The sequence below is a fragment of the Toxorhynchites rutilus genome, chromosome 1 (genome assembly GCF_029784135.1).
Source record: "Toxorhynchites rutilus septentrionalis strain SRP chromosome 1, ASM2978413v1, whole genome shotgun sequence".
NCBI classification, from domain to species: Eukaryota; Metazoa; Arthropoda; class Insecta; order Diptera; family Culicidae; genus Toxorhynchites; species Toxorhynchites rutilus.
In genome coordinates, this window is record NC_073744.1 from 206,377,056 (window position 1) to 206,403,190 (window position 26,135).

At 33.8% G+C, this 26,135-nt stretch overlaps 2 protein-coding genes across 14 annotated transcripts; both read left to right on the forward strand.

Annotated features, from left to right (window-relative positions):
• The first annotated feature begins 8,320 nt into the window (after positions 1–8,320).
• Positions 8,321–10,694, forward strand: LOC129763532 (casein kinase II subunit alpha). Its single transcript, XM_055762689.1, has 3 exons — positions 8,321–8,479; positions 8,553–9,809; positions 10,612–10,694. The coding sequence occupies exon 2, from the start codon at positions 8,709–8,711 to the stop codon at positions 9,735–9,737; it is 1,029 nt and encodes a 342-aa protein (XP_055618664.1). The 5' UTR covers positions 8,321–8,479; positions 8,553–8,708; the 3' UTR covers positions 9,738–9,809; positions 10,612–10,694.
• A 1,540-nt stretch (positions 10,695–12,234) lies between these two features.
• Positions 12,235–25,904, forward strand: LOC129763530 (acetylcholine receptor subunit alpha-like). 13 transcript variants are annotated; one of them, XR_008740957.1, is made up of 14 exons: positions 12,237–12,533; positions 13,460–13,803; positions 14,436–14,480; positions 14,653–14,762; positions 15,416–15,596; positions 21,236–21,351; positions 21,451–21,619; positions 21,676–21,812; positions 22,259–22,347; positions 22,421–22,475; positions 22,648–22,767; positions 22,922–23,168; positions 23,233–23,518; positions 24,977–25,904. XR_008740957.1 is itself a non-coding variant. In XM_055762676.1 (13 exons), the coding sequence occupies exons 2-13, from the start codon at positions 13,591–13,593 to the stop codon at positions 23,422–23,424; spliced, it is 1,674 nt and encodes a 557-aa protein (XP_055618651.1). In that variant the 5' UTR covers positions 12,235–12,533; positions 13,460–13,590; the 3' UTR covers positions 23,425–24,230. The 13 variants fall into 13 exon arrangements, 12 of the variants coding, with proteins under 12 accessions (XP_055618651.1, XP_055618650.1, XP_055618657.1 ...); XM_055762676.1 differs by lacking the exons at positions 15,416–15,596; positions 24,977–25,904 and adding an exon at positions 17,085–17,265 and having other exon boundaries at positions 12,235–12,533; positions 23,233–24,230; XM_055762675.1 differs by lacking the exon at positions 24,977–25,904 and having other exon boundaries at positions 23,233–24,230.
• Positions 25,905–26,135: the final 231 nt, after the last annotated feature.

A 26,135-nucleotide genomic window follows, 5' to 3' on the forward strand; every position in this document is an offset into this window, starting at 1 on the left:
CGGTATCTACCGGTAGTTTCGCCGAATTTTAGATTTATTTCCGCCAGAACGCTACCTCCGTTGGTTGAATTGTCGAAAATTTTGCCAATTTCGTATTCTTCCTCCTTTTATCTGATGTAGATTCACTTGTTGACGCGGTCTTCCTTTCCGATTCGCTATCCTCTCTCACTTCCTTTATGCGCTTTGACTTCTAATTAATTAATTTTTTTGTTGCCTTGCACACTATCTCGAAATGATTTTTGCCCTTGCAGCGATGACACCGCTTGCTCAAGGCAGGGCATACTCACTTCGCGAATTCATGTGCCTCTCCACAAAACTTGCAGCGTGATGATGTTTTTTTCGATGCTCCCCTAACTTTCGTCCCTTTATTTACTTCTGGAGAAATTCCAAGCTCTTGTGATTTTTTCGCAGCAATTTCCTCCGCCCGGCATAAATCGATTGCTTTTTCCAGTGTAATGTCGGTGATGATGACCATTTTTGTTCGCATACGAGACCATTTATTAGCTGTTACTACTTTGTAAGCTAACAGTTCTTTCTCGAGCGCACCCGGTCTGGCTACCTTCGCAAACACTTTTAGTCTCGTATTGAATTCATCGATCGATTCTCCGGACGATTGTACAGCCGAAAAGAAATCTAGACGATCCACAATTATGTTTCTGTTGGGAACTACTTTTTCCTTCATCGCTGCGAGCGCTGTTTGCGGATCTAATTGTTGTTCCGCAGTCAACTCGAAATTGAAGAATTTCTTCCTTGTCGGTTCACCGATAACCGACATCAAAAAGCTCACCTTTTTGCCATTTTCTGTAGAGGGCTATTTATCCATACCGATGGCATTCGCATAATTTTCCCAGCTCCTTACAAAAAACTCAAAGTTTTCCGACATATCGACATATCGACCCTCTAGTGATAGAGGCGACGGCTGCGGTACTGGAACATTTGTTGCATTTGTTCAAGTTCTCGAGATGTTTCCGGTTCATTACGCGATGCTTCTGATACTGTATTCATAAGTTGTTTAAATATTTTCGTTTGATGTTCCAAGAACATCTTGAATTGGTTCCTATCCATTTCGATGAGAATCGAAAAACCAAAACCACGTGGATTTCTTCACTTCCAAAATGGCCACCGATTCGACCAAACACGAGCGAACGAGTTTTTTACGCTGTGTGAACAATCCGATAACTTCCGCGATTTCACTATGAAACTGGAAACAGTTATATGCCCGCGGCACTTCCTGACACCATGTTTCAATAGTTACAAAAGTCCGTTTATTTAGTTTAGAATAACTTTATTCAAACAATCTTAACACGGCAGTTACTATAACAATACTGATGAATGACATTACTTCGTATTTCTGTTACCCGTATATCGCTGCTATAAAAACTAGTGATGCCAGTATTGATATATTGCAACAGTTATAATCCATACAGTTTGTAAAAATAACTGATATCAGTATTTCTATAAATAGAATCAGAAAACACACTACGCTTGATTACGTTCAGGTCCGGGAAACCGAGTGTACATAACACACTAAACGTAAGACAATATTTGTATTTGCTTAGTTGAAATGAATTATAATTTAAATTGTTAATTCTAGGAGAATTTCAACCGTTCCCCGAGCGATCAATAAACGTGTTAAATTTCCGGAAGTTTGTTTCCTTTCGTTGAGGAAGAAACAAAGGATAGAGGATAGAGGATAGAGATATAGTCGAAAATAATTTGCCAGACGGAACAGACAACGGCACAAGAGGATTCAATTATATCAATAAACTCAATGTGATATCCTTTTTTTTCTTTCTTTATTAAAAAGATTTTCAGCCAAAGACTGGTTCATCTCTGAATGAGTGAGTGGAGAGTCCTGAGGGGACTCTCCCAAATAGTGAGTGATTGTACCCCTTATTATGTTACACCCTAAACATGGAGCCCTGAGTTGGCTAAACATATGAATTGGGGACATCAAATCTTCTATATTTCTATATTTGCTTAGCTTTGGTTTCCGTTCTCGTTGTCCTTGATCATGTCTCGTCTTTATTCTAATGATCCGTGGTTGCCTTTCCTTTTATCGTGTCTACAAGTGGCATCACAGAGGAGTCTACTGCCGGTCCGGTCCTCCATTCGCATGGTGTGTGTTTGGTGGTGAGATTTAGTCCGGTTGTACATGTTATCTTTTAAGTATGCAATCACTGCAACAATTGTGGATGTGTAATTGCCTAAAGCGTCTCTGATATTTCCAGGGACCCCGTGTAGTGTAGTCCTTGACCCATCGTATTGTGGACAGTGACATAAGACATGTTCTACTGACTGGTGACTGCGGCATAAACCACATTGAATTCGGAAGCAGTTTCTGTTTCCGCCCATGTGGTAGGCAAAAGAAGCATGCCCGGTTCTGAGTCTGGAAATAACCTGCTGATCGCGGTGTCCCCGGGGATCCTCCCATTTAGAGATTGTCGCTTTAATCTTGCGTAGAAAGAATTCCCGAGTTCCACGTCGACCAGCGTCGTACCATTCTTGAGCCCATCTTTGCTCAATTTGTTTGGACACCCATGTTTTCACGTCATCTGCCGGAACTAGACTTTTGAAGTGTGTCTTTCGTCGACCCGATGCTGCAAGACGATCCGCTTCTTTGTTCCCGGGTATTCCAGAGTGGCTCGGTATCCACATAAATGTGGTATCTGAAGGTGTGTCCATGAGGATTGGTTGAATCCACGGGTGTGTCGGTCTTTCCGAGTCAATTGCTGATACACCAGGACGGGACTGTCCGATGGATGGGTTGCAGCAATGTACGCTGCGACCGCCTCTACTGAAAAGACGTTGCAAGCGTCTGGAAGGCGATGACACAGGTAGATATGTCTGAACCTATCACTCCTATCCCGACTCTTTTTAAGGCTTTTGAGCCATCCGAGTAGCTCAATGTGATATCGATTTCATCGATTTCATGCCAATATCCACAGCATGAACTTCAGAAGAATTCCCGGAAGTTAGTACTCACGACCTATAAGCATTATCAAACATAAAAATATCGAAGATTATCTATGACTTCAAATCGCGTGTTGAAACCATTGTAAATATACAAAAAGTCAATTTTCACCACATATTTCAATGAAAAAGGTTTTTATTTAGCATCTGAAACACAACAAAGAAGTTTCCAATATGAGTTATTAACGCAAGAGAAAGTCAATGAAAAAAATGTTTTCCAAATGTTTTGAATCAGTTTGTTCATGCTGCACATCAATAACCATCTATGGTGCTGCGCACCGTACAACTGTAGTACAACGGTGAAACAGGTCGGAACAGATACTGCGATTGTACCGAGATGCTTGCATGGTTCTAGCGCTGTACATGGTGACAGCCCAGCAAACATTAAATCGTATAACTTTGCACATGATAAGTCACATATAATTTCGTATCAAATCACAATCGCATAAAATATCAATCAAAATATCGATCATATATATCTAAAATCGCATAAAATGTAAAAACACGATTTTCCATGTCATCGATGGATTGAGTGGTAACGTTGTCGTATCAAATCGCATATCAGTCCAAAAAGCATCGCATATCGCGTTATATACGGCTTTATATGCGTACAAAATATGGCATATACGTATATCGCCTCCACTTTTGTGTGTATATGCTAGTTATCTGCATCATATATCATACAAATGTGTCTTGGTTGTATGTATATCGCCTCCAATTATAGCTATTCATACGACTTAATGTTTGCTGGGAGAATACAATTTTCGAAGTACAACGCTATAGAGCTGTATGTCTGTCATAAGTATAAGTGAGTTAACACAATACACAATAAACACAATAATCAATTAAGTATACAAACCTTTGAATTTCACTATAACTCACGTCTAGTATTTTTTTACAGAATTCACAATATCAAATTTTTCCAGCTAATCCAATTTTCTTTTCAGGTTCTCTTCAAGTTTTTACTTTCCAGCTTCACGCAATTCACTTCGAATGCTTTTTTTGTTTACCACTATTTGACATATCGTCCTTTTCCATTTCCATCGTTCTTTTCCAAAATATTGGAGAGAGGTGAGATGACTGTGTAGTTGGAGCAATATGTTGCGTCAAGATGACACTGTCGTAATACTTCCCCCGGGCAGACCTATCTCCTGGTTTACTTCTCTAACACATTAACCACTGAGCGCTCGTACTCCCCTACGGTCGCTGTTAATACTCCTGTAGATCTTACCCTTCCGTCTTTACCCCTGTTTTCGAAGATGACACGCCCTTTGGGCCAGCAGTTTCTCAGAAGTCCTGGGTCGACTATAACCACGATGTCATCCACCTCTATTGCCTTGACGTCGCTGAACCATGTTGTGCGCATGGTGAGTTCCGGCAGATAGTCGCGAGCCTATCGCCGCCGAAAAACGTTCGCCTCTACTTGTGAAGCACGCCATGATCGTTTAAACCTCACTGCATTTTCATCTAGCAGTGTTACCGGTTTGAGACCACTAGACGAGCCCAAGAGAAAATGGTTCGGAGTAAGAACAGGCGCCTCTGGATCGTCAGCCGGACGCATTGAACAATTCATTCAACACGTTGAGCCCCGTCTCGGTCCCTGAGGACTGATAGACCGATAGCGGACTTTTCGTTTAAAGAGTGTCGGCACTGGGAACGAGATCAACAAAATTTCAAACACTACAGTGTACAGGATTTTCATGGTAGGTGAGGTTTTGTTTAATGTTTTCTCTATATCATTGTAATCCCTTTTTATTCACTTCAGTAAAATGTCGGAGTGCAACATCTCGCGATGCCTAAACAATAGCATTACTGAAAATAACGAAGGAAACAGGGTATACTTCCATAGTTTTCCGATTTTGCTTTTTTTATTTTGGTTATGGCTTTCACATTATCTGACCACCGGTGTACATGAACATACGGATGGATAGATCAATGATTTCTGTATTGATTACCTTGCACCTTATTTTATACGTATTGAAGGAATAAAAATGAGGTACTAGGTCCGCGATTCTCGTTATTCTCGGTGATCTTGCAAGACATTTCCGCGGATAACCGAAGTTCTACTGAAGAGTGCTTATAATTTTAAAATGGTGACATTCGGGTTTGGAATGCCAATTTTTATATCGGATTATGTTTAAAAATTTAAAGTTATTAAAATTCGAACGCAAATTTATACTTCATGTTATTCGATTACTTAAAATTGTCTATACATTTCCTAATATTTTCATGAACACTTGCCATAATAATATGAAATCATTGTCAGGCACAGTTCCGTGTAGTATTTTTTACAATTCACGTAAAAACGTGTTACTTTATCACATGAAGGGCCCTATTATATAAATCGATTCGAGGATTCGATACAATCTCGTGTTTAATAAATCGAGATAATCTCGTACCGAACTCGAATTCAATATAATCAGGCGTTTCTGAAATGTTTCTCAAAGTAAAATATCAGGGATGCAAACCAAAACGAAATAATTCTCCGAAGGTATGCGACAAGCAAACCAAACGACTTGAAAAATTCTGCACTCGCTCGATGCTATCGAATTACTCGGTATCTATAATAGTAAAATAGGGCTAACGAGTAAAATTATTATCGCCTCGATTTCTATAATAGAGCCCAAAGTACATATTCGATACGTTGAAGTAAATTTTAATTCATGATGTTTATTTTGAATGTGTGTTCATTCTACTTTAAAATTCATAATAATTTTGGCCACCTATTGAAAACACATGAAGTTCAATGTCATCAACGCGAATATACTCTTCAAAATCTGAATCGGAATTGCATAATGTTCATCGGAGCTAATAACCCAGCAAACAAAAAATCGCATAACAAGCGTATATATAACATAATATGCCCTAAAGTTTGGTTGGCATATAATGCGCCTAACTGGCATATGCATGCAAAAGTGGAGGCCATATACATACATGGCAAATGCTTACCGAATTAGTTTGGATGAATATGCAACTTTGATCGGCTATAATAGCGATTATGTTGAAATTGAATTGCGATCTAATATGAATACATTCATGAATTGTCAACGCACCTAATACGACTTTTGCCATACTCATATACGATTTATTAAAGACATAGAAAAAAAAACAAATGGCGCAAAATATTTTTGTAAAATGTTTATTATAGCCTCACGTATCGCCATTTTTATATATGAGTATTTATATTTGTAGAAATAATAATTATATAATTTACTTGTGTTGGGAGTGGAATATAAATGTTTGAAATGGCACAGATTGATGTTTGGTTAAAACTGCTCCGATGTGGGTTCGAACTCCGGTCATCTGGATTATCATCCACCAGCTATCTCGCGCGGCTATCTGAAATTTAATTCAACAGCGGTTAAAACTCGTACATATGATTCGATATGATATTACCTAATACATTCTATGCAGAAGGATCAGATATGATTTACTGTTTCATGATTTTCTTCAGCATGCGACACGATTTACTGCAGTACTGAATCGATTTAAATTATACGCTAATACGACACACAAACTGCATCAGCGTAATATACGCATATGATGCGGATTAAATATATTTTATGACAATGAACATCATAAAACTGATGTTTATTATACCGAATTGCGACTTAATTTGACAATGATATATAAAATTTTTACATTTAATGCGATTTCAAATATACACGATACATACTTTGACTGATATTATATGCGATTATGATTTATTCTGATTTCTTGTAAGACTTAGTACGTGCAAAATCATACGATTTAATGTTTGCTGGGAAAGGTTGACGTATTTAAATTATCAATGTTAGAAACATTTTTTTGCTGTATAAATTCTCCGTATCATATGAATATTCTTTGTGAAAGTGTAACGAGCTTCCTTCAAGTGGTTTAAAAAATCGAAAGCGAAAATAGTGTCCAGTACTGATTTTATTAGCGTTTTTTTTTTTAGGAGACATTATTGGGAGAAAATGCAACATTCAATGTATTTGTGGATCTAGCAGATATTTCAACTTCGATATTCGAAATATGGAGTTGAGATATTCCTGGCCAATATCTCAATTCAGAATCAGAAATTTAATTCAGAATCAGAAATTGCGGTACAAATCGAGCAACATTTGGGTTCAACGTTATGCTCATATCTTTCAGTAACACTAACATAATCAATCTCCCTTTTTCACAGGTTCTGGTGGAAATATTTAAGAGTTCTTCTAGTAATGATTACAAAAGGGTGAGCTGTTTGAAAATTTACAACTACTTTCGAACATTCTAATCTGAAGGATTGAGGAATACACTTACTCGATTCTGTACTGTCTAAAAAAAAAGCGATTCATGCGGTGTACACTACTTCAGTAAATTCAGCTTTATCACAACGTATTCCTTTCTTTCATAAGCTGCAATAGAATTTATGAGAAAACTTAACTCAAAGTATTGTTGAGAAACACACCCTATGTTTACATTTACATTATTCATATAAAAAAATCCTGTAGACGGCGACACCGTACATCAAAACATAAACAAAACGCTTGACGTCATAGATTTTGTTTATGTGAAAAAATATCCCACCTTTTATTTTTAACCTCTCATTTGCACAACTCGAATGGATTTGACTCGATCGGATTACATAAAGAAACATTGTACTAGTTTTGTATCCGATTGCGTTTCTGAAAGTGGGTGAGTATGATACCGGATGATTATTGATCATTTGACCAATTTTTCCCTCGTGCTCTCAGCCATTTTTACATATGACGCATTTTCACATATTTGTAATATAACGATCCAATATGTATTTATTTGAAGTTCACAAGTTTATATTACAGTAATTTACATTTAATGCGACATGCTGAGGCACCACTCAGTGTCATATTAGAGGCGATTTTGGCCTGTAATTGGACATTGGTGATGAGAGTGGTACAGTGTCGACGTGTGGTGGCGACTTTCAATGTGGGGCCATCATTTGGGCCCCGAACTCGATGTTTACAAAAATGTCCAATTAGAGGTAAAATGTCCAATTAAACGTTTCGCATTACAGGTCTGTCAATTAGCTAAATGTCACATTATATGTAACTTACTGTATTACCTATTACCAAAGGCAAATACATAATAATCTGAAGATTGCCGATTCCAGCATACACCCTGTGCGCACGCAGTAATTTACATCGTGATGACAGGTTATGTGTTCGCCACTCTTTGCTATAAACAGGTCTGTCAATTAGCTAAATGTCACATTATATGTAACTTACTGTATTACCTATTACCAAAGGCAAATACATAATAATCTGAAGATTGCCGATTCCAGCATACACCCTGTGCGCACGCAGTAATTTACATCGTGATGACAGGTTATGTGTTCGCCACTCTTTGCTATAAAAATCTCTACACGTTCGTGTCATTTGTCGTTCCTCGTTCTACGGACTTTTTTCTCGTTGCCACCATCTTGATTCAACCTGGCTTCTTTGAAAAGTCTGTGAATTGGGCTCGGTCAATTCACTAACAATTTTGTTAGTTTCTAACGTTTACGGTACGGTATAAATCGGTGTTTTAAAATAGTGAAAATTATACGGAATATTTTTCCCCGAACGGCGCTTTTGCAGGCATATGCCCGTCATCGATTTCCACATTTGAAGTTGGCTCTTTCCCTTCATTCTGGGAGATTGCTTACGGCTGCGGCAAAGAAGAAGAAGAACGGCAACGACGAATCTTGGCAGCAAAGGAAGCACTTCAGAACAACAGGGAGTGAGATCAACGGAATGACATTACCAAGCAGTGCACGAGTTTACACGGACGTTAATTCGCACAAACCTCGCGAATATTGGGATTATGAAAACTACGTCGTGGATTGGGCAAATCAGGATGACTACCAGTTGGTCCGAAAGCTTGGCAGAGGAAAATATAGTGAAGTGTTTGAAGCTATCAAAATTACCAACAATGAAAAGTGTGTGGTGAAAATTCTGAAACCAGTCAAAAAGAAGAAAATCAAAAGAGAAATTAAGATCTTAGAAAATTTACGCGGTGGCACGAATATTATTACACTATTGGCTGTAGTAAAGGATCCAGTTTCGCGCACACCGGCGCTGATTTTCGAGCATGTGAACAATACAGATTTTAAACAGCTTTATCAGACGCTAACCGATTATGACATCCGGTACTATCTGTATGAGCTTTTGAAGGCATTGGACTACTGTCATAGCATGGGAATCATGCACCGTGACGTAAAACCGCATAATGTAATGATTGATCACGAGAATCGAAAATTACGGCTTATTGACTGGGGTTTGGCTGAATTCTATCATCCAGGACAGGAGTATAATGTTCGTGTTGCTAGTCGTTATTTCAAAGGTCCTGAGCTTCTAGTCGATTATCAAATGTACGATTATTCACTCGACATGTGGTCCCTTGGGTGCATGCTTGCCTCGATGATCTTCCGGAAGGAGCCATTCTTTCATGGACATGATAATTATGACCAGTTGGTGCGAATCGCTAAGGTTTTGGGTACGGAGGATTTGTTTGCATATCTCGATAAATATAACATCGAGTTAGATCCGCGTTTCAACGATATTCTCGCGAGACATTCTCGGAAGCGATGGGAGCGTTTCGTGCACTCAGAAAATCAACATCTTGTATCACCAGAAGCATTGGATTTCTTAGATAAATTGCTTCGTTACGATCATTACGAACGCCTAACAGCAAGAGAAGCTATGGAACATCCATATTTTGCAATCATTGTTAACGGTCAGATGCCTCCTCCATCGTCATCCACGAAAGGGAGCAATCAATAATAATTGTATTGTAACCACGTCAAACAACTACAATAAATGAAGAAGAAGAAGTATAACACTTATTATTAAATGGTAAATACATTCATATATTTCAATACTTCGAACTAAATTCAAGAGAATTAACAACTAAAGAAATGCCATTGTGAACAAGATTGTAGCGCCAGTAAACTAGACAAAGTGAATTGATTCGCTAAATGAAATCGTTAAATATTCAGTATATCGAGCTTTTTTTCGACGCCTTGAATTTGTCTTCAAACTTACGTGTTCATTTATCTACCGATTTACGTTCACCTGTAGCTCAGAAGATTGTAGAGAATTGTAGAGAATCTACAGAAATCAATCCTTCGGTTGAATTCTTCATAGCTGGTAATTTTACCTCCACAGTAAGCAGATTACTTTTTAAAGTCAAATATATTAACAACAGTGGAGCAACAAAACTCCCAACTGAGATATGCACTTTTATCTAGTCAACATTACTTTAAATTCGTGAACATTTCCTTCAATATATTTATATACATCTAGAAAAATAAATAAATAATTAAATACATGCTTATATATCCATCTCCGCTGTTGTTGATAATGACATACGCTGATTTCAACACACTTCACTCCGACAAAACAAACAACTTTCATGAACTGCGTATGTGTTTGGTTGATTATTATTAATAACAGAAACATTGAATATTACAAGTGAAAATTGTATCTACTGAACAGAATCCATTTTTATAATTGCTTGTTGGGTTGTATAATAAAATACGTCAAAGTATCTTTCAAAAATCTGGCTTTAGCATTCGTTATCATACATGTGTTTTTTCATCACTGCAAATATTTAGGTTCAAATTAAATTTAATTGTGTTAATTTTCTTTATTTTAGGAGAATATTCCAAGTAAAGATGACAAAACAAAACTTATCAAGGTTGGAACATGTACATGTACCGGAAAATTGCATTATCGTAGGTAAATTCTTAGTTTTATGATATTCATATCATTATTGTGCTCTGATATTCCACTGCAAAATTGGCAAAATTCAATTAAATCCAAAAATATGTTTCATACATTCGCGCGGTGAAATAACTGAGAGGATTAATTGCTAAATAAATTACCCCCAAATCTTTCTTCTCAGTAGCATAACGCGCTAAATTTAAAAATAATATAGGTTTGTTAAACAACATAATACATAGCGTGAACTTTGCGCCATCGCTGTATAGATGTTGATTAAACATTTTTTTAATAATTTGTATTAAGCTAAAATTGTATCCGTAAGCTTTTGGATCTTTGGCTCAGTAACTGACGATGTAACGAACATAAAGGAATAATGCAAAGCTTTATTTATATTTTCAGAAAATGCCAAAAATAAAACATGCAAGAAAGAATTTTCCAAGATGACTACTGCTTTTCTCCTGCGTGATAATTTGCTGGGGAATGAGCAGAAAAATTGGAATTATGTTTTAACTACAACGACTCCTGTAATCGGTTCAGCAACTTTTGGCCCGCTTCTGGCATCTGGAGTAATGTGTACCCATCGAGTTGTTCATGAGATGCATAAGTCAATAAAACCGCTGAAACACACGAAAAACATACCATCCGACCACAAACATCTCTATGCGGTGGAAGCTTCGAGCAAATTTGTTTTTTTTTTATTTTATATTATTTAGAATGTTCAAAATGTGTTGAATTTCATTGACAAAAAAAATAAACATTTGGGAAAAAGTGAATTAAATTTTTGAACTATAACATTTCACATTCTGCTTTCAATACTAAAAAAAAATCCAAACTCAGAGCTGAACGATGGCACTTAAATTTAAAAATCTATAGTTATAATAGGGACGAAATAATAATAGAATAAAAATAATTATAACACTATTTAAAATCAATATTGAAAACACTGTTTTCATTGTAGTTTCATTGTATATATCACTCCAAAACGTTGTTTGTTTATTCGAAAGCTGTGTCCAGAAACGAAAGAATATGAATACGCTCAAATACATTTTCGAGGCTATCTTGCTGGGTTATTCACCAATGCAGCATCAGAATGGAAGAATCTATAACGATTAATGAACTAGGTTGACCTATTGCAAGAGTTGAGTTTTTCGAGTTGTGTCCTTGTCATACTAAATGAAGGTCTTTGCTGCTCCAATAGTTTGAACAATTAATGTTATCGCCATGCAAAAATGATCGTAACTGAAAACTGGCTCAGAAATAGCAAATGATTAGTTCTACTATGAATCCTGGTTTTTTACTTGTGGTAATATTTTACATTAAAAAAATACGGTGAAAATTTACCATAGTAATTTTCATTCATATTCAATATTCTAGTTCTATTCGTAAATCATTGTTTTCACAAGTATGATGTTTAAAACACCATAGATTGAAGGTTTCAATTGAAATCGTTAAAAGGAATCGTACTTACATTAGTGCAAATAAAAATTTAGAAGAGGAATAAATCAGTAAAATTAATAATAGTTTTGTTCAGAGGCAATATCATACCTTATTCAAGTTTTAATTCACTCAATTAACATAACTACAGAAACGCAAAATAGGGCGAAGAATGCACATTGTATTTCATATTTTTTAAGGGAATATTATATTCAGATATATTACAATGCACCCGAAAATATGAATGAAAAGAATGAATACACGTTTCTCACATATACAAAGATGCGCAAATCGTGAGGGAAAGTGTAAATTTCCAGCTGTTTCTCTGTTTTGGTTTGTTGACCATGCTTTCATACTCATAACGCCTGCGCAATTTCGACAAAAACACCGGAATCCTCAGACGTGATGCTAAATATTTTTGTGAGTATAATCCTTCACATGAGATGAACTTTTGTTAGTATCATTTCCACTCACTTTGGTGATCCCAAAATCTCATCTGTATTATGATGTGCTAGGCTACTGTAGAAAAATCCGCCATAGAATCGAAAATTTTCAGTGAGTCTGTGAGAGTCTTTACGATCGGGCGTATATTCCATTCCTTTGTGTAGAAAGTGGAAAAAGTTTAATGAACAAATTATGCCAAAAATGAATGTGAATTTGCAATTGTATGTCTAGCAATAGATGCAGAATAGAATAGGCAACCCGAGTTTGTTTGAGAACGTGCGAGATATTGTAATTTGGTTTTAATTGATGCACAATTGAGGAAAATATTTTCAACTGCGACAGAACCAAACGTGGATGTAACATTAATTGTATGTTTTGTTACGCAATTTTTGGGTGTGATGGAGCAATGCAGGAGCATATCCTTTTCATTCATATGGATAATGTAAAATTATGTGAAATCCTTTTTGATAGTTGGAGCAATCAATAAAGTGAAAAAAAACACCAGTACATTGTTGGATTCCCCCAAAGAATCTTTCTACCAGTGAAAATACATCTACTTTTGATAATTTGGTGTGACTGAAAAACTCAATTTAATGTATGTTTCACAATGAAGGATACGTTTTCTACATATTATTTGTAATAAAATAGACGTTCATTCATAAATGATAAATTTAATGAGCACAAAAACTGTTTCTGTTGAAAATGTTTCATAAGAATTTATATTCTCCGAAATACACCAACCAAAGTGACATTCATTCAAACTTCTACTGTTCTCAATTTTTTTCATTGTAATTTAAAATCGCCTAATACTATGTATGTTTGGTATTTTGATTTGGATGGATGGATTTGCATTATTCAGAGCAAAACATTTTGTTATCTTTTTTTTATATTTTCTGTTCCAGTATTTTCCCATTGATATTGATGTGAAAAGTTCAAAAAACAATTAAGCATATGAATATCGAAGAGACATAAAACATTCAGATAGGAGTGTTCGATTATATACTTACATCTACGGAAAAACTTATAAAGAAAAATGAAGAACATGCCGCCATCGACGGGCGAAACACTCAGAGCTTGGCTTCTTTCGGCACTCGTAGTGCATGGGGCAGTGGCTGGAAATCCTGATGCTAAACGACTATACGACGATCTCCTGAGCAACTACAACAAACTAGTTCGGCCTGTAGTGAATACATCAGATGTGCTACGAGTGTGTATAAAATTAAAATTGTCACAGCTGATTGACGTGGTAAGTTTACATTAATAACTTTTTTCGAAGTTATAATACAAGTTGCAATTTAAATCTCCTGTACTACTCAAATGATGAAGTTCAGTTTCAATTCAATTTGTAAACTCGAATATTTCATCATTGAGTATAAATTGTTAACTGAAAATGATGTCTAATCAAGTGATTATCTTTTATTAACTTGGAATAATTTGATTTTTGAACTAAGTAAATTGATTTAGAAATACAATAACTTCTATCTCCGAATTTTAAATGCTATTTTGGGAAAAGTTATATGTATATATTTTTGATGATATCTCAAAATCCGATGACATATGTTAGAATCGATAAGATTTAGTGAGATTTTTATCACATTTTTCAAAAACAAATAGTCGAAATCAGACCGGCCCATGAGACATTTTTATGATTTCGAAAAAAAGAGCTTAAAGTTTGGTGCGATAGAGGGTTTTCATTGAGCGGTCAAATCAATTTCGATAAGTTATTCCTGCTGTACGAGTGATTTCCAAATCTGATAAATGTGGAATGTGGAACTCTAAATTTTTAATTTTACTACTTGGTCCCCTCCTGACTTAATACCGACCAAAGACTTGCGATAAACAAAATGAATTTACTAACGAATAATTTTTCTATTACAGAATTTGAAAAACCAGATTATGACAACTAATCTTTGGGTAGAACAGGTAAAACGAAAAGTATTTGGAGAGTATTCAAATATGTTCGCATTTTTCTATCATATATCATGTGGTATATTTTCAGTAAGATAATCTTACAATGGCACACTTTTCCATAAATAATTGATTGCTTCTTATTTAGTGTTTATAAAATGATACATTTGAGTTGTTTCCTTTCTAGTCCTGGTATGACTATAAACTACGCTGGGAGCCTAAGGAATATGGAGGCGTGCAAATGCTACACGTACCATCAGATCATATATGGCGTCCAGACATTGTGCTATACAACAAGTGAGTACATCCCAAATAGTAGTTACATTATGTGCATTATTACAATATACACAATTTTCGAATAACATTTGACTAAAGATCTTTTGCTTCATTGTATTGATACAAAAAAATGACACTCAGAATTACTATTTTCGAATATTTTGTACAGCCAATTATTTTGAGAAACTATCAACATTACTATGACGATTATGTCGAGTAATATCGATTAAAAATTTATTAATTATAGGTTCGTTGAGGAATACGACATTTGCTGAAAATGTGATTTGAATTAGATGCAATATGAACTTATGTTCAGATTATAAGTTACCATCAAACGATGGACTTTGTTCATCGTTGATGGATAAAAGTGTGATTTATTTTAATGTTATATATTTGGAGCTGATTGGAATGTGACGGAAATTAGTATTTGTTCAACGAATTATTCTGTTATAATTGCACTAATTGTGTTTTGAGCTGGTTACTTAGAACTATATTTTTTTAATATAAATTTAATTTAAAAAAAAACATTAGTTTGCCTTTATTTCACGATAAAAACTGCTATAAAATGATAATAGTATAAACATACTTTTTAAAAACATATTTTAATTCCATGCTTAAATTCACGTGCCAAATCTCCCCTTTCTTCGTGTTGAAATGAATGTTTATTGCTTCAGTGCCGACGGTAATTTCGAAGTGACGTTAGCGACAAAAGCCACAATATATTCCGAAGGTTTAGTTGAATGGAAACCCCCTGCCATATACAAATCATCATGTGAAATTGATGTAGAGTATTTTCCTTTTGATGAACAAACATGCGTATTAAAATTTGGAAGTTGGACATATGATGGTTTTAAGGTAGGTTTTTAGATATTTGCAAAGTTTTTGACACTTTGATACTCCACTCCCAACGAACATAGCTTCACAGAAAATGTTTTGTCTGAAGAGTTTTGTTCCATTATCCATTTATAATTTTCATTCAACAATCAGAAATTGATACCACAAAGTGGTTATCACTTGTATATAGTAGCTTAGACTTATTAAAAATAGCAACTCCAAAATTATCCATTACCAATCAAAAAGCTTTAGCAAAATGCACTTCCATGAAGATAAAATAGATTTGCTCTTTCTGTTCATAATCATGTGTATTAATTATTTGAACCCCTCATATATTTTTCCATTACAGCTTATTTATTAGGTTAATATTTTCAGATTGAAATTCCCACACATCTCAGTGGGAGGTAGCTCATCTTTTCAACATACTATTTTATTGATATATTATTTTTTGATTTTTTGATTGGTAATCATGTTAAAAGGCGATATTACAATTTTTTTGTTGACATCATCTCGCTTAATTGTTTAGAAATTCCTCATTGAATAATATTTTCCCGAGAAATGTAAATAATGGTTTGGGGAGATTTCCGCCAATGTTCAAAAATAATGTTCATCACCCATAAAATGTGCACGTAATTTTCATTTAAACAATAAATCATAAATGTAAATAGCGATGTAATATCAAATTATGGCTTTAGTTTGATTATATTTTCGCTCATGATACTTTTCATTAGTTTCCCAAAACACTTCAAATTATTGCAGAATATCAAAGCGCGCCCAAGTGGATCTTTAACATTTCCGTTAATTACTAGCCTAGTACTGTACGGTATTAGTTTTTATCCGATTCAATAAATTTAGAGACAAACAGTGGAAATGATTTTTTTTAATATTACAACAGGAGTATATGAATTTTAAGTTCAATCCAAATAAAATAACAAAACATCGTATTATTTTCTTGTTAACAATATATAATATGTACAAAACATTTTATAAACATGAACGTATTCTTCTGCCTACTTATAAAAATCGGCTTATCTCAAAAATATTTCCTTTCTCCTCGTAAGAAGATTGCTCAGTTTTTTTTCTTTTTTGTGTAATAATTCATTGCAAAAATAAATGGGGAACTACTTCTCAGACAGTATTTGTTAACGAAAATGTCGGTTTAAATAATAATAGCTTCATGCGAATTGGCTGTATTTCACGTATGAGATATACAGAAATAAAGTTTCATTGCGGGCTGAAATGCGTATATAGTTGAAATAAACTGTAATAAGCTGTTTGTGCAATAAGAAACATACCTTTTCAGTGATGGAGCTCTAAGAAGTTCTTCACTATCGATCGAGTAGAAATTGACATAATCATCAAAACAGCGTTAAGATGATTTTTGACAAAACCTAAACAAGATAATTTGCATACATTGTATTGTATATGAAATATGCTTGAATGATAGTAGTCTGTTCTGAATGTGTCCTTCGTGGGTTTTATTATTATATGCATTTTTTTCCTTCACAGTGCTGATGGTCATTATGAAGTTACCCTAATGACTAAAGCAACAGTATATAACACAGGTCTGGTTATTTGGCAACCACCCGCAGTGTACAAATCGTCGTGTTCAATAGATGTTGAATATTTTCCATACGATGTTCAAACGTGTGTCTTAAAGCTAGGAAGCTGGACCTATGATGGTTTCAAGGTGCAAGATTTATTATTATTCTGTTATGATTCCAATGAACCTGCAACTTAGATGCAACGTGAACCACTTATTATTAGAATGCCATGCATACCAAATTTTTTGCAAACGATACTGGAACTTAACTATCGTTTTGTTTTTTGATATGTTAGAGATTTTATTAGACAACTATTAATTAACTATTGACAGTATTGCAAAGCATTTATCATTTCGTTCAAATTTTTTTAAGTTCTCGTATGGTATCTTTAAAATAGTAATGGCATTGCTGTTTGTGTGGAAATGAACCTTCAATCGAATATTGCTACTTGATTAAAAAGTGCATCTTTACCGTTATGAAAATTGACTAAGCTACCGTACATCGTTCTGGAATAGATGAATGATTGATTATTACTTTATTATTATTTACTAATCCGTATATTTCGTTTTACAATGTAGTTGTGAGCAACATGTGATTTTCCGGTATTGTTCGCATCCAAAAAAATAGATTATAGGGTCATCCACTGCAACATTCTAGCTTTTCCAAAGATGCTTCGAATTATTGTTAAATAATCATTTAGCTATAAGGATTGATAATGTTTGTTTTTTGTTCAACAGTTTGTAGAAAGCACTGAGGTATTGAAATTGTATATGAAATCGTAAACTCACATCAGTTCGCGATTGCATTAAGAATAAAATAACGTTTCTGTAATATATAAATTCAAAGTGGTATCATGGTATTTGCATCGTAATGGATCAGAATTATTTTTAATCTAGCTGTTTTAAATGAATACATTTAGAAATATGAATTTTGTTATGTATCGTTTATTTTCTTATGTCAGGCAAGAGATGAATAGAGACACCAAATTTTTCGATAATTGTAAGTAGGATGCGGTGGAACTAACATTATATTTGAATATAATAATCAGATATTTGTATTCAGTAAATTAGACCAAGATAAAATGGCTTTCAATCTCAATTGCATACTGTAAAGTTAACCTTTTCGTTTATCGTGATTTGAGAATATTATTATTCTCATACATAATCTGTATATCGAACAAATCGAACAAACTCAATAAAGTTAAAATATGTATTGTAAAATTTGATTCTTAGTGACATAGTCCATTGGAAATAGATGACAGGTTCATATTTTCGCGAAAAAGCAGAGAGGTACATATTATATATTCGTACTAGTACTTTGCACATTGTTAATATGTGGCTGGCCCTATAAATATGAATAATTTTATTTTCCTAAATAGTTCAATGATATATTGAGCTTCAAAGCAAAAGCCATTCATCAATATACTGGGACCAAAAAGAAATGTACGTGATATTGTAGCATGACTAATGGTTTTAGTTCATTTTACCGATTATTTTGTTTACTATAACTTTCCTGAATGATTCAGGAATATGCTTAGAGATAAGAATTGCTTCAATTCAGATATGTATTTGAAGCCTATGAATAGATTTTAAAACTTTTATTTGTTTGTTGACATACGAGGGTCATTTCAAAAATAGTGTACATTATTGTATTATTTCAATCCTATTTTTATTTTGTACATCATTTAGTTACAGTCCATCTATATAATATCCCTGTTTCTTAATCACAGATTCCCAACATTTTTTTCTATTGTTGAATACGCTCTTTCCAGCGAATGAAAACATTGGCAACGCATATTTTCCTTTTTCTTAAGAAACAGAACGAAAAATACTGTGGTGAAGGGCATCCCGGCTTAATTACGATTTTGTTTCAATAAGTTTCCGATTGTTTTATGTTTTTTTGCCTTCATTATAGAGATTTTAAGACCTTAGGCTGGTACATCTCTTGCCACTGCTAATAAATTGATGTTCACGATCTTAGAATCTAGAGTCATCCCTTACGCTTCCATCGCGGGTAGAACCAATTCTATCACTCGTCTAACATAAATCTCTAGAATCACGCAATTACAAAAACGCGCACTGGATCTTCAAATATTCAACTGCAACTGAAGTAATTTAGGTAGAGTTATCATTTTGTGCATCATTTTTGAAAAGACCTTCGTATGATTTTTTTTTTCGTTTTTATTTTATTTTTGAATTTAGCTGTTTAGTGTAAATTAATTTATTCACATACAAATATACTTTGTTTGACGGTGGGGTGTTCCTTTAATACAGAATGGTTATTCACATTTTATAATGCTGATATATGTGCAATAAGGACGATTTATTCGTTCCATGTTAAACCATGTGTTCATTTTTAAAACAGTATCGATTCTATGAATGCTTTCGCGAACTTTATATATAGTACTCAATTTACTAACTTCTATTAATTGTTTGGATTTATCATAATTTGTAACAATGCCAAACATACTAGTTTTTGCCAATGCAATCAAAATTATAGAATTATCATGAATTGGTTTTTTTCATATAATTTCAAGTACAACAAGCATTTGCTAGGCCACTCAAATCTGCAATAAAATATTTTGATATAAGCTTTAAATATATACATTGCATCTCTTTCATTTCCTACATACAACCACAGATTGACAATGATTGGAGTGTTTGTTTGTACTTTGTTTTAATTAATAGAAGTTATAGGGAAGGTACAAGATTGTTCAATATTTTTCATTCATAGTTGTATGTTCATTGTATTAAAACATAATTTCGAAATATTTTGCACTGTATGTTTACGTCTCATATATAACGCTGGGTATTCATAATATTAATTGTCGATTCACGCTCTTTAAATGCTTATCTACATACTTCATAATAAATATAATGCACAGGTGAAGAAATGTTACAACAGTTCATTCAAACATACTATCTAGATAATCATAGTTAAAATGCTCAGTGCAGTTATACTTCATTAAAATCGTCGGTTTCACAGATCAAATGAATTGTGGTCCAAATTATCCGAGAACCATTTTTCATAATTCCGCGAAACACTTGTAAAATAAAATTAAACCTAGATAAAATTATTACAAAAAGTCAAATCAAAACTTTTTCCTAATTACCGAATGAGCAATATATTTGCTTATTATTAAAATTATATGTTCAGCTTGTCAATTTAATAATCTTTCAACAATGAAATTATAGACTATGTTTTTTGCGTTTGTATTTCATGTTTCGAGTGTTACGATAGACTTGTGTACTTGTGTTAGAAATTATATTACTAAACAGATATACAAGAAGGATCGAGTAGATTGAACAAAATTTCAATTACAATATTAATGAAACAAGCAGAAAAGAAATTACAATGTTACATTTTCTTACATTTCTTCATCAAGTTCAGATTCAGATCATAACAGTTTCAAAATTTTACGATAGTTATTTTAAATTGTTCAGTTGTTTCCCCGTTGAGTTATTAGTAGATAGATGTTCAAATATTGTTTAATGTCCTAGTATATTCTGTGATTTGAGGGTAAATAACTATTTCTTCAATGTTTTTAGCATGTCAACTGTAAAAGCATGTTCTATGGTCATTGTAATTTAAAAAAAACTATATAAATAATTAGAACAATGAATTATTGATGATGAAATGGCTCCTCTATACTGAAATAGGATGTAACAATCTAAATCTAAAATCTGATTTTTAATATAATTTAGTTTTAATATATTGCAATAATATTATTATGTACCACTACCTCCCACTTTGATAGAATATCTAAAATTCGAACACAATAATCCGCTATTTTCAACAGTCTTCATTCAGTTGGGCTTCGAGATTTTTGTTCTAGCTAGTTACTGATAATCACATATATATGGTTAAGATGTTTTAGTCGCAAGTTATTCAAACTCTATTATCTAAAATTAATACTGGATGCTTACACATGCGTGGAACTTTTTAAAACTATAAATATGTTCTATATTATTTTGTACCCGTAAATAGTAACCCGATACAGGGCTAATCATATTACAAATCAATGTTTCGCATATATATCTAAACAATGCATGTTTTTCCTTTAAGTTAATTTCAATGTAAAATACAGATCATTATTCGGTTTTTTTCGTTTAACAGGTTGATTTAAGACATATGGATGAACAGTCTGGAAGCAATATAGTGGATGTAGGCGTGGATTTATCCGAGTTTTACATGTCTGTAGAATGGGATATACTCGAAGTTCCAGCCGTGAGGTATGCAATCAATTCAAGGGTGTGGCTGTAGTTAATTGACCTATTAGGAATGATCATTAAAATGATAACTATTGACAAATTCTCAATATTGAATTTTAGGAATGAGAAATTTTACACCTGTTGCGATGAACCATATCTCGATATAACTTTCAATATCACTATGCGACGGAAAACTCTTTTCTACACAGTAAACATTATTATACCATGTATGGGTATATCATTTTTGACCGTATTAACTTTCTATCTTCCATCGGACAGTGGAGAAAAGGTATTCACAATAACATTTCCAGCCCATATTTATACTAATTTTTATTCATTAACTAGGTCACATTATCTATTTCCATTTTGATTAGTCTCCATGTGTTCTTCCTTTTGGTTGTTGAGATCATTCCGCCAACATCATTAGTCGTGCCTTTACTAGGAAAATACTTGATATTCGCTATGATTCTGGTTTCAATAAGGTATTTTATGTGATATTTACATAACATTTGATAAGATATTATTCATACGAAGTGTGTTTTCGCTAGTTTTTATACTGGAAGCAATGATAGAAGAATCAAAGCGGAATTACGAAAAACGGTAGTAAAAAGAATATAAAAAATACGAAACGCATCTTTTAATGAACTGCTTCTAAAACAGTATACAAAGTGCTTTTTACAGTATACAAACTAAGGAATGGTTTACAAATACAGTAGAACCCCGATTATCCGCGGAATAGTCGGGCTAGGTCACTGCGTATAACGAAAATCGCGGATAACGCAATAAAGGGCTAAACATGTACTAACCCACAATTTTCTATTAAATTACTAGGAACCTCACTTTCGCAGAAAATAAAGGTTCCACTGTATTCTATTGTCCGTAATCCGTCTCGTCTGTACTGACATTACTTTATTCGTATTTTTTGCAGCATATGTGTTACTGTTGTTGTTCTCAATGTCCATTTCCGTTCTCCACAAACACATCGAATGGCACCATGGGTCAAATCGTTTTTCATAGGTGCGCATTAAAAACTGACGTTGTGTGACTTAAATTCTGTGGATAATCGAAATGAATTTCATCTCTATTTTAGATTTTCTACCACGATTCTTGTTTATGAAGAGGCCAGCGTACATCGAAAACCATAGGTAAACTATTATGTTTGATGTAGAACGTATTTGAACTTTATACCATCTATTATTGACATGCATTGCGTTTTAGAATTTTTTCACTTACACTTATTACTTTTGAATGATCTTTGCAAAAATATAAGCATTTGTACATTTAATGGCATTTTCTATTTTTACTTGGCCTTTGTAGAAAATTGTTATCAAAAGACCCACACGCTTGCTTTTATCCTTATTATTCGACCACCACATTAAATCGTGTAGCTCGTTTTCATAATAGGACATCATCAAAAGATGATATTTCTCCGTTGAGGTATTTATAAAATTAATTAATATTTATTTCATTTTTCTCTTCCTCAATACTTTAATGATCTTATTAATTATTTTTTTATATAAACGGTTGTTTGTATCAATATTTCCATCGATTTAAAATAATCCATTGATAGAAGTAATTTTCAATTAAATAGTCTATCAGGAACGGGACCATTTGGCGGAAGCTGTCAAATTCACGGACCACTTCAAGTTCCACACTCAGAGTCGGAGGATTTATCCTTATCTACAGCAGCTGACACAGCAGTACCATCTGGAATCAAGAGTCCAGTTTTTAAACAGCCCCCATACTCACATGTCAATTGCCCTGTAGAGATTCATCGAAGCTGCTTCTGTGTGCGATTCATTGCGGAACATACGAAAATGCTGGAAGATTCAACAAAAGTAAGTGTTAATCACACATGATGCATTCCGAAATCGTGAAGATTAATGTCCCATTAACTGATAGGTCAAGGAAGACTGGAAATATGTTGCAATGGTATTGGACCGTCTATTTTTGTGGATCTTTACCTTGGCTGTTTTAGCGGGTACTGCTGGAATTATTCTACAAGCTCCGACATTATATGATGATCGAATTCCTATTGATAAGACATTCGATGAATTGGCCACTTCGACAGTTGTTCGTTGTCCACCACAATAGCAAACGAGGATTAGCTCAGAAACAATGTTGATTCTTTTCGTGTGTATCATTGGAACGAGTGCCTGTGTTTTTATGTATGAAAAGGTGTTCAACGGTAGGATATTCTGATTTATTATATTCTATCTTAAAAAAATTAAGACTCATCTAAGTGATTTAAAATTGATTATTTCATCGATTTTTGTCAAATTTATTACTTAATAGTTAAATGATTTAAATCATAATTCATAAATAATTGTGTTATGCTGCCTGTTGGAATAATTTGACAAATTCACAAAAAAAACAAAAATACGAACTTAATTTCTCTGATGAATATGAAGCAAGAAAAAGTATAAGCCAAGCTTATGTAAGTGTACGAGGGTCACTATTTATATTTCGGGAATAGGAACAAAAACAAATAGTCAAGCTGCGAATATATTTTTATTGTTTTTCAAAGTACTCGCCACGATGATCGATACACTTTTGCATGCGCCTAAACCAATTTTCAAAACATTTATTCCAATCGACACGAGCCTTTTTTTTTGAGCGATTGTCAAATTATATGGGATCCAACGTGAACATAATTTTCGCACAACTAAGTGTTCATGTAAAATCGCATATATGCTGGTGGAACTAATGCTTAGGGATGCCTCAATCTCACAATAGGTTACATGACGATCTTGCTTAATCATTTCGTGCACAGCATCGATGTTTTCTGGCGCTACAGTCGATTTTGGACGACCTTCACGAAACTCGTCGGACAGCGAACTACGACCACGATTGAATTCACTATACCAGCGATACACAGTGGTTTTTGATGGAGCTTCATCGCCAAAAGTCAAATTAAGTTGATTGACGCACTCTTGTTGTGATAATCCACGTCGAAAGTCGTAAAAAATCATCGCACGAAAATGTTCACGATTCAGTTCCATTTTTTTGCCGAGACCAAACTTTCAACTAAATATAAAATAAACAAATAGCGTCCGTATGACAAAATGTTCTGAGTACGTATATCGTCAAAAATGTCAAACTTTACGATGGAACCGTCAGATGAACTCACATGACATCATTGTTGCCAATTCCCGAAATATAAATAGTGACCCTCGTACAACACATATATGAAATCTTTTCTGATAAAATTAAACGTTTCACTCGAATATTTTTGCTAATTTGTGTAAGAAATTGAAAACAGTCGCACAAAAGTCGTATGCTCGCTAAATATCGTTGAAAAAATGATTCCATATTACTTTTTGTTTTTGAAATATCGCATCGCATCTTCAAGTATTTGTTTCTCTATTCATTCCTTTTTTCATGTTTAATAACCTATTTTGTTACTTATTTGCGAGTGCGTTATCACAAACAAACCTTTGGCATGCTTCCTATTCTTCAGATAAAACGGGAATATGAGTTTGGTTCCCAATTGTATTTTGGTGATTGGATATTTCGGATTTTGTTTGAAATATCCATGTCAATACTGTTGCTGTACTCATGTTTACTCTATCTATAGTTAAATTGACAGAGCCGTAGTTTTAGCGTCCTATCCTACTAAACGAGAAACTTTTTGTATTCGCATTAGGTTATGGTTCAACCAGTCGTGTATACGGTTGTAATTGTGGGTGTCGCAAACATCTCTGCTTCCTGCAATTACAACATGCGACCCTACATAACTATTATACATTTCATACATAGACGAATATGGCTTACGTGGAACAAATATGAGAACTGCAGTGTGAAATGAAACAGACAGTATTGTAACATCGAAATGTATGTTGTAGCACTTGTCCAGAATCTAACGACTAATTTTAATTTAAGGTGTAGTAGAAAATAGCTCTTTTATCTAATAACATTGATAGTTAACATTTAATATAAGATATACAGGAAATTGTAGAAAGTCGATTGAGGCCAACCATAATTCATCATAAAGATAATAATAAATTAATGTAACATTCAGAGACGAATTAAGCTTTAGCTATACAATACAACTCTCATGAGATCAGAACGTAACACTACTAAAAAAAACATATTTTCTGATGATCAAGAGCTTGAATGAAATGTATGTAAAGATGTGTTTTCTTTTAATTTAGTGAACGATTTATATTTCTTAAAAATATTTTTATATTGAAGTACACACATGAAAACCTAAATTCAAATTGAAACTGCCACTTGATTGTGATAAGATATCGTAGGATCTATGGCACAGTATTATCAGTATTTCGTGAACTTGTATCGAGTTCAATGGAAATCGGCATAAGTTCAAATGATCCAAATGATTCTGTTATAGTGATAAATATTATCTGATTCCAATTTCATGAGAGTTAACGTGTTAACAAATCTCCGTGAATAGATATTATATATTTAGAGTTTACAATAAATTAAAGATGGAAATTAGCACCGCGTAAGTAAAACCTACACTTTAATCAAACAAAAATGCCCACAATTAAAATCCAGACCATAAATTATGAAAATATAAACATGGAAATCGGTGTTGATTGTTGATAATAAAAATGAACCTTTGTTGTTTATAAATTCTTTCCGATGGTTTTCGATATTCGAAATTCCAATATGAGACCTGAATTTTGATCACAATTGTTCAGCAATTGTGTGTGTCCGTATAAAGAACATTCAGTACTATTTAGAAGCCATTCGCGTTGACGGCATTGAGCTTCTTCTCTTCTTTTCCTATATTGATGTTTGCAAAAGAATGGACTTTTTTCGGATGGTGATAAAAAAACTAA